The sequence below is a fragment of the Nerophis lumbriciformis genome, linkage group LG20 (assembly GCF_033978685.3).
Source record: "Nerophis lumbriciformis linkage group LG20, RoL_Nlum_v2.1, whole genome shotgun sequence".
Classification (NCBI taxonomy): Eukaryota; Metazoa; Chordata; class Actinopteri; order Syngnathiformes; family Syngnathidae; genus Nerophis; species Nerophis lumbriciformis.
In genome coordinates this window covers 7,657,501-7,667,500 of record NC_084567.2, presented here as the reverse complement: position 1 = coordinate 7,667,500, position 10,000 = coordinate 7,657,501, and the positions used below count along the sequence as shown (strand labels likewise).

The following is a 10,000-nucleotide window of genomic DNA, read 5'->3' as shown; positions in this document are numbered from 1 at the left end:
TTGTTAAAATAAAGCCAATAATGCCATTTTTTGTGGTCCCCTTTATTTAGAAAAGTATCAAAAAGTATCAAAATACATTTCGGTACAGGTACCAAAATATTGGTATCGGGACAACACTACTCTAAAGTTTATATCGGTTTTTGATTTGTACCGATCAAATTTGACACTTGTAATATTTATCCGGGAGAGTCCTGATACCAATTTCCTTGACCCAGCCACACACAATGAGGTTGTAGACCTCCATGTTTTCCCCAATTTGTACAAACAGCGTTTCCATATGAGTTGGGAAATTGTGTTGGATGTAAATATAAACGGAATACAATGATTTGCAAATCCTTTTCAACCCATATTCAATTGAATGCACTACAAAGACAACATATTTGATGTTCAAACTCTTAAACTTTATTTATTTTTTGCAAATAATAATTAACTTAGAATTTCATGGCTGCAACACGTGACAAAGTAGTTGGGAAAGGGCATGTTCACCACTGTGTTACATGGCCTTTCCTTTTAACAACACTCAGTAAACGTTTGGGAACTGAGGAGACACATTTTTAAAGCTTCTCGGGTGGAATTCTTTCCCATTCTTGCTTGATGTACAGCTTAAGTTGTTCAACAGTCCGGGGGTCTCCGTTGTGCTATTTTAGGCTTCATAATGCGCCACACATTTTCAATGGGAGACAAGTCTGGACTACAGGCAGGCCAGTCTAGTACCCGCACTCTTTTAAAGTTAAAGTTAAAGTACCAATGATTGTCACATACACACTAGGTGTGGCGAAATTTGTCCTCTGCATTTGACCCATCCCCTTGTTCACCCCCTGGGAGGTGAGGGGAGCAGTGGGCAGCACCCGGGAATCATTTTTGGTGATTTAACCCCCAATTCCAACCCTTGATGCTGAGTGCCAAGCAGGGAGGTAATGGGTCCCATTTTTTTTATAGTCTTTGGTATGACTCGGCCGGGGTTTGAACTCACAACCTACCGATCTCAGGGCGGACACTCTAACCACTAGGCCGCTGAGTACTATGAAGCCACGTTGATGTAACACGTGGCTTGGCATTGTCTTGCTGAAATAAGCAGGGGCGTCCATGGTAACGTTGCTTGGATGGCAACATATGTTGCTCCACAACATGTATGTACCTTTCAGCATTAATGGCGCCTTCACAGATGTGTAAGTAACCCATGTTTTGGGCACAAATACACCCCCATACCATCACAGATGCTGGATTTTCAACTTTGCGCCTATAACAATCCGGATGGTTCTTTTCCTCTTTGGTCCGGAGGACACGACGTCCACAGTTTCCAAAAACAATTTCAAATGTGGACTCGTCAGACCACAGAACACTTTTCCACTTTGTATCAGTCCATCTTAGATGAGCTCAGGCCCAACGAAGCCAACGGCGTTTCTGGGTGTTGTTGATAAACGGTTTTCGCCTTGCATAGGAGAGTTTTAACTTGCACTTACAGATGTCGCGACCAACTGTAGTTACTGACAGTGGGTTTCTGAAGTGTTCCTGGGCTCATGTGGTGATATCCTTTACACACTAATGTCGCTTGTTGATGCAGTACAGCCTGAGGGATCGAAGGTCACGGGCTTAGCTGCTTACGTGCAGTGATTTCTCCAGATTCTCTGAACCCTTTGATGATATTACGGACCGTAGATGGTGAAATCCCTAAATTCCTTGCAATAGCTGGTTGAGAAAGGTTTTTCTTAACCTGTTCAACAATTTGCTCACGCATTTGTTGACAAAGTGGTGACCCTCGCCCCATCCTTGTTTGTGAATGACTGAGCATTTCATGGAATCTACTTTTATACCCAATCATGGCACCCACCTGTTCCCAATTTGCCTGTTCACCTGTGGGATGTTCCAAATAAGTGTTTGATGAGCATTCCTCAACTTTATCAGTATTTATTGCCACCTTTCCCAACTTCTTTGTCACGTGTTGCTGGCATCAAATTCTAAAGTTAATGATTATTTGCAAAAAAAAAATGTTTATCAGTTTGAACATCAAATATGTTGTCTTTGTAGCATATTCAATTGAATATGGGTTGAAAAGGATTTGCAAATAATTGTATTCCGTTTATATTTACATCTAACACAATTTCCCAACTCATATGGAAACGGGGTTTGTATTTGTTTTGTCGTGTAAAATGGCATCTGGTGCACAAGATAGTTGGATATGTCTTGGAACGCGACTGACACATAATCCTTGATATCACTGGACATTTTTTTTTTTTGGATGAAGTATAGGGATATATTCCATTGCATACCCGTGCGCTTGATCAAACAGTTTGAAGTCTAATGAAGTTTAAAAAATGGCAAGTGTTGCGTTTGGACCAGTTGTTCCTCCCAGGGAATTCAAGTCGCAGGTCGCTCCCAAGCTCTTTACGACACTTAAAGCTGAGTAGAAGAACCACCAGAGACAGGATAGGTATTTTGTAATATATTTGCAAAGCTTTGTAAATATACTGAGACCAGTCCAGCATAGAACATTCAATCGCGCCGCTAAGATGGTCTGCCCCTCTCCAATGAAAAACCCTCTCCTCTATCAAGTCTCTCTCCCTCCCACCCTCGCAGTCTTGTCCCTCCAGCCCAAACACATCCCCATTGTCCTCCGCACCTGGACATAAGAATAGATAAGAGGAAGGAGTATCTCTCTTTCTTACATTCCACACTCAAGGTGAGCACACAGTATTTGCAGACAACCAAAAGACCACAATTGGAAGAAAAACACTAGCTGTTTTGTAATATGATTATGAAATTAAAGAAGTAACACTTAAATACAGATATATGTAAATATCTGCCTCCGACACAAGGCACTAAATGAAGGGCCATGGAACACTACACACACATACAGTACATAGAAGAAAGTGGGGAGGGAGTTCAAGGAGAAACCTCTCATGGATCATGTCTGAACTAAATTGTGTTTGTTTGTGTCCTGCAGACGTCCAGCAGCTGATTGGTCATCCAGAGGAACTTCCCTCTCAGTCGGTAGAGGGAAGCTCCACTTCGAAGCAGGAGACTCCACAGCCACCCCACTTAAAAAAGGAAGAGGAGGAACTCCGCATCACTCAGGAGGGAGAGTGTCTTGTAGGGTCAAAAGAAGCTGATCTCACCAAGTTGCCACCGACTGTTGTCTCTATGAAGACTGAAGACGATGAAGAGAAACCACAACTAGACACACTTGCATCTCCACTACCAGATAGTGAGGCTGAAGACGAGGTTGAAGTAACTTTGAGCAGCGATACAGACTGTGAAGGTGATGTGAGGACTCACACTGACAACAAACACTCTGAATGCCTCAAAAAGAGGAGAGGTCAAAAACTTTTGAGCTGCTCAGTTTGCGCGAAAGGTTTTACCGCAAAAAGCCATTTGATTCAGCACATGAGAACACACACAGGAGAAAAGCCGTTTATTTGTTCAGTTTGTGGTCAAAGGTTTGCCAGAAAGAGCAATTTGACTGAACACATGAGAACACACACAGGAGAAAAACCATTTATTTGTTCAGTTTGTGGCCAAAGGTTTGCCAAAAATAGCCATTTGACTCAACACATGATAACGCATAGTGGAGTAAAAACGTTTAGTTTTAGTTGTTCAGTTTGTGGTAAAAGCTTTTCTCAAAACAGGTATTTGACTGAACACATGAAAACGCACACAGAAGAAAAAACATTTAATTGCTCAGTTTGTGATAAAAGCTTTTCTCGAAAGAGTGGTTTGACCCAACACATGAGAACACACACAGAAGAAAAATTTTGTTGCTCTCTTTGTGGTAAAAGGTTTTTTTTCAGACAAAGTTTGACTCAACACATAATGAAACACACAGGGGAAAAACCATTTAATTGTTCAGTTTGCAGTAAAAGCTTTCCTAAAAAGTATGACTTGACTCAACACATGAGAACACACACCGGAGAAAAACCATTTGATTGTTCAGAGTGTGGTAAAAGCTTTTCTCAAAAGAGTGGTTTGACCCAACACGTGAGAACCCACACAGGAGAAAAACCCTTTATTTGTTCAGTTTGTGGTAAAAGTTTTCATCAAAAAGTCAACATGACTGAACACATGAGAACACACACAGGAGAAAAACCATTTGATTGCTCAGTTTGCGGTAAAAGTTTTCCTCATAAGAGCAATTTGATTCAACACAGAATAACACACACGGGAGAAAAACCATTTAAATGTTCAGTATGTAGTAGAGGTTTTCCTCACAAGAGAAATTTGATTCCACACATGAGAACACACACAGGAGAAAAACCATTTAATTGTTCAGTGTGCGATAAAAGCTTTTCTCAGAAGAACAGTTTGGCTGATCACATGAGAACACACACAGGAGAAAAACCCTTTACTTGTTCAGTTTGCGATAAAAGCTTTCATACCAGACAAGGTTTGACCCAGCACATAAGGTCACACACGGGAGAATAACCAAATTGCTGTTAAGTTTGTGGTGACTAGCTGGGGAGGAACCGTCGTCTCCTTCAGTGACGTTTTTTCCGCCTTCAGAATGCCTGATCTTGAACACCAACAACACGACTCGATCTGCCTGGAACTACACTTTGTTGCATGCTGTTCATGTTTTGTGTCTGCAGACCACCATCAGATGATGACTCATTGTAATATCTGAGCATATTGACTCTATCCAAGATTTCCACCTAAAGTCTGAAATGATTCTTCTTGGGGATCAGAATGGCCATCATGGAGACTGGCTGGGAAGTAACAAGACAGGACACTCATGGGAATTGAGCACATGAGTTAGTTATACTCGGCAGCCTCCGCCAACTCGTTGATGATTCTACAAGGATTGGGAAGGATGGAATTTGCTCCAACGTACTACTTCACCAGACAATCATGTTGTCACTGTTTGTGCTACTCTTGTCTCCTCTGACCACTGTGTGGTATCCACTGTGGTCTTACTTCTGGAACTTTACTTCCAGCAATAGCGTAAAGTTTGGAACAACGGCAAAGCAGATTGTGATGGAATGCGTTCAAACTTGGCTGATGTTAAGCAGAACTCTCTCTCAAAAGAACAAGGAGCCAATACAGCGTGGGCCTATATTAGTGGCAGCGTTAAGCATGCCATGGACCTATTCATACCCTCTAAAACAACAAGTATAGTTACTCTGACACACCATGTGTTAATGACGAATGCCATAAAACAGTGGTTGTTAACCTTGTTGGAGGTACCGAACCCCAGCAGTTTCATGTGCGCATTCACCGAGCCCTTCAAATTCAAGACAAAGTTATATGTTTTTGGTACCACTTTAGTATGGGGCACATATTCTAAGTAACAAAGACTTAATTTAGAGTTATTTGGACACTAGGGGAACATATTCTAAGTAATAAAGACTTAATTTAGAGTTATTTGGTTAGGGTTAGGGTCAGGGTTAGAGGGTTAGAGTCAGGGTTAGAGGGTTAGGGTTATAATAAGGCCATGCCGAATAAGGCATTAAAGGGGAACATTATCACAATTTCAGAAGGGTAAAAATCATTAAAAATCAGTTCCCAGTGGCTTAATTTATTTTTCTAAGTTTTTTTCAAAATTTTACCCATCACGCAATATCCCTAAAAAGTGCCTGATTTTAACCATCGTTATATACACCCGTCCATTTTCCTGTGACGTCACATAGTGATGCCGACACAAACAAACATGGCGGAAAGATCAGCAAGGAATAGCGACATTCCGACTCGGATTTCAGCGGCTTAAGCGATTACGAACAGATTACGCATGTATTGAAACGGATGGTTGTAGTGTGGAGGCAGGTAACGAAAACGAAATTGAAGAAGAAACTGAAGCTATTGAGCCATATCAGTTTGAACCGTACGCAAGCGAAACCGACGAAAACGACACGACAGCCAGCGACACAGGAGAAATCGAGGACGAATTCGGCGATCGCCTTCAAACCAACGATTGGTATGTGTTTGTTTGGCATTAAAGGAAACTAACAACTATGAACTAGGTTTACAGCATATGAAATACATTTGGCAACAACATGCACTTTGAGAGTGCAGACAGCCCAGTTTTCATCAATTAATATATTTTGTAGACATACCCTCATCCGCTCGCAGATTTCTTTGACTTTATCGTTGGAAATGCATCTGCTTTGAGTGTCGCAGGATATCCACACATTCTTGCCATCTCTGTCGTAGCATAGCTTTTGTCGGTAAAGTGTGCGGAACAAACTTGCAATTTCTTGCCACTTTCGCATCTTTGGGCCACTGGTGCAACTTGAATCCGTCCCTGTTCGTGTTGTTACACCCTCCGACAACACACCGACGAGGCATGATGTCTCCAAGGTACGGAAAACAGTCGAAAAAAACGGAAAATAACAGAGCTGATTTGACTCGGTGTTTGAGAAAATGGCGGATTGTTTCCCGATATGACGTCACAACGTGACGTCATCGCTCCGAGAGCGAATAATAGAAAGGCGTTTAATTCGCCAAAATTCACCCATTTAGAGTTCGGAAATCGGTTAAAAAAATATATGGTCTTTTTTCTGCAACATCAAGGTATATATTGACGCTTACATAGGTCTGGTGATAATGTTCCCCTTTAATAGTGACTAGTTATGAGCCAATATGTAACTAATTTGCATGTTAATAAGCAACTAATTAATGGTGAATATGTTCCCCATACTAAAGTGTTACCATGTTTTTTTTACTGGTGCACAAAATGAAGCGTGCATGAACATCACCTTGTTCAAAGACTAAAACCAACACAGTGCATAAACTCACAACAAATTACACACCTGCAAATCAGTGTGACTTCTGCTGTTGGCGTATCCGTAATACGCCGATAGGGAGAAGTTTGTATTTACACGATGAGTCCGGTGTGTCTTGACCTCCGCCGAACCCCTAGGGTTCTATCGAATCCAGGTAAAGAACCATTGCCATAAAGGAAGCAGAAGGCTTATCGTAGGCGGATCATTCAACTCTAAATCAAATGGGATCACGAGTTGTAGATTCCCATCCTCAGTTTTTTGTTTTAAAACGTGATTCCCTTTATGATGAACTATCTTGGGAACTCTGAAATAACTTTTTTTTTTTTTCTTTTTTTTTTTAAACCTCAAATCTGTTCTTTTCTATACTCAAAAATGTCTGCTCTAACATTTAGTAAAATCTATATTGGAAGCATTTCCACAGGCAAGAACAGCACATGTATGTGACTTTTTCACTCTGTTTTAATCTGACTTCTTGCTAAGAATCCGCTTGTTAGTCCACAATCTGCTCGAGTCCTCAAGCCTACGCTGAAATCTTCAAAACAAGTTTTGTTTTAAAAAAACATAACAATATACTTTTTCCTGGAAGAAGAAATACCAAATGTTGTCCTGGTTTGTGAAGAGACATATTTTAGCTGAGTTTTTAAATATTTTTATCTTCTTCTGTTTTATGGAATTATTTTGGTTTCTGTGACGTCACGTGGATTCACGTCATGTATGGATCTTCATATTTACCTGTACTGTATAGTAGTTGTGCTTTAATATCTTGCTTTATTTTCTGAATAGTAATGATAGTCTGGCAACTACTGAAGATATTTTTGTTATGACCACATTTTGAAAAATTTTATAAGATATATTTTATTTTATTGATCATTATATTGCTGTTTTGAAAGATGGCGTTGTTGCTGTATGCTGTTTTGTATCGCTTGAAATAAAGAAGTTTAAAAATAAAAAGTTTGGATTAGGTTATGATTAGGGATGTCCGATAATGGCTTTTTTTGCCGATATCCGATATTGTCCAACTCTTAATTACCGATACCGATATATACAGTTGTGGAATTAACACATTATTATGCCTAATTTGGACAACCAGGTATGGTGAAGATAAGGTACTTTAAAAAAAAATTAATAAAATAAAATAAGATAAATCAAAAACATTTTCTTGAATAAAAAAGAAAGTAAAACAATATAAAAACAGTTACATAGAAACTAGTAATTAATGAAAATGAGTCAAATTAACTGTTAAAGGTTAGTACCACTGCGCCACGGCGTGGCGCAGTGGAAGAGTGGCCGTGCGCGACCCGAGGGTCCCTGGTTCAATCCCCACCTAGTACCAACCTCGTCACGTCCGTTGTGTCCTGAGCAAGACACTTCACCCTTGCTCCTCATGGGTGCTGGTTAGCGCCTTGCATGGCAGCTCCCTCCATCAGTGTGTGAATGTGTGTGTGAATGGGTAAATGTGGAAGTAGTGTCAAAGCGCTTTGAGTACCTTGAAGGTAGAAAAGCGCTATACAAGTACAACCCATTTATCATTTATTTATTTACTATTAGTGGACCAGCAGCACGCACAATCATGTGTGCTTACGGACTGTATCCCTTGCAGACTGTATTGATATATGTTGATATATAATGTAGGAACCAGAATATTTAGATTTAGATTTTTATTTAGATTTATTGGTTCCCTTGGGGAAATTCATTGTCACTGCCGTACATTTAAACAATAGACATTACACATCACAAAAAAAATAACAAAAAGACATCATACATGACCAACACACATTTACAGGTTTGTCAGACAGGTCGGCCGGGCCTGCTGTTAAGGGCGGCTATAGTTGCAGGGATAAGGCTTTTCCTGAGGCGGGCCCTCCGGAATTTGATAGTTCTGTACCTGCGCCCTGATGGTAGTGGGATGATGTATTGGTGTAGTGCAGGGGTCGGCAACCCAAAATTTTGAAAGAGCCATATTGGACCAAAAATACAAAAAAAAATCTGTCTGGAGCCGCAAAAAAGCCATATTACATACAGATAGTGTGTCATGAGATATAAAATGAATTAAGAGGACTTAAAGGAAACTAAATGACCTCAAATATAGCTACAAATGAGGCATTATGATGCAATATGTACATATAGCTAGCCTAAATAGCATGTTAGCATCGATTAGCTTGCAGTCATGCAGTGACCAAATATGTCTGATTAGCACTCCAACAAGTCAATAACATCAACAAAACTCACCTTTCATGCACAACCTTAAAAGTTTAGTGGACAAAATGAGACAGAAAAAGAAGTGGCATAAAACACGTCCTAGAAAGTTATACATGTAAACAAACTACGGTGAGTTCAAGGACCGCCAAAATTAGTAGGACAAAACGGGGCTCGCCAAATACTCGAATCAGTGAAGCATATTGAATATAAACAGTGTGCTTTATAACAATTAGGGTGGTTTGTGTCATGTTTGTCCTCCTACAGAAACCATATTAAAACAAAAAATAGATTGTTTTCCCTTCATCTTTTTCCATTTTTCATACATTTCTGAGCCGCGGGTTGCCGACCCCTGGTGTAGTGGGTGAGTGATATCCTGGACTATTGTTTTTGCCAGTCGGGTGATGGACCTTTGGTTTAAGTCTGAAATGTTGGGTGTGGGTAGGCGGATGATTTTAGCTGCTATGTTTGTAATGCGTGTGAGTTTGGTCCAGTTGGTTACAGAAAGCATGGTGAAAAAACATGTGGAACAGTACAGAAGGATGGGTTGAACAATAAAGGTAAAGTAATAACAGGAGATGAGGTGCAACGTATAGTCCTTTAAGTTTTCGGATGGCTGACAGTCTTTGTTGACTTCTTTTTTGAATGTCCATGGTGTGCTGATCAAAGGTGAGTTTGTTGTCCAAGGTTACGCCCAGGTATTTGAAAGTGTCAACTGTTTTAACTGTTTGTGTGTTTATGAAGATGGGGTTCTATATTAATAACAGAAAGAAACAACCCTTTTGTGTGAGTGTGTGTAAATGGGGGAGGAAGGTTTTTTGGGTTGGTGCGCTAATTGTAAGTGTATCTTGTGTTTTTATGTTGATTTAATAAAAAACAAACCAAAAAAACCAAAAAACGATACCGATAAAAAAAAACACGATACCGATAATTTCCGATATTATATTTTAAAGCATTTATCGGCCGATATTATCGGACATCTCTAGTTATGATGTTTGTAACGGGAAAAGACGTTAGTGTGTTGTTTTCATGTTCGTAGTGTAGAAGAACCATGATAAACGTTCTGAATTATTTCATCCATCCATTCATTT

The 10,000-nt window shown here is 40.0% G+C and overlaps 3 protein-coding genes across 3 annotated transcripts in view; 2 read left to right on the top strand and 1 right to left on the bottom strand.

The window, feature by feature from the left end:
- Positions 1-5,213, top strand: part of LOC133619279 (uncharacterized) — a 21,820-nt gene extending 16,607 nt beyond the window's left edge. The window contains exon 2 of the mRNA XM_061980229.1: positions 2,945-5,213. Coding sequence (XP_061836213.1) covers positions 2,945-4,419 — 1,475 coding nt within the window. The 3' untranslated portion in view covers positions 4,420-5,213. The remainder of the gene's footprint in view (positions 1-2,944) is intronic.
- Positions 1-10,000, bottom strand: part of LOC133619862 (uncharacterized) — a 498,075-nt gene that overhangs the window by 78,570 nt on the left and 409,505 nt on the right. The window lies entirely within an intron of this gene.
- The window catches only part of LOC133619284 (uncharacterized), a 360,072-nt gene that overhangs the window by 70,766 nt on the left and 279,306 nt on the right, over positions 1-10,000 (top strand). The gene's annotated exons all lie outside the window — the stretch shown is intronic.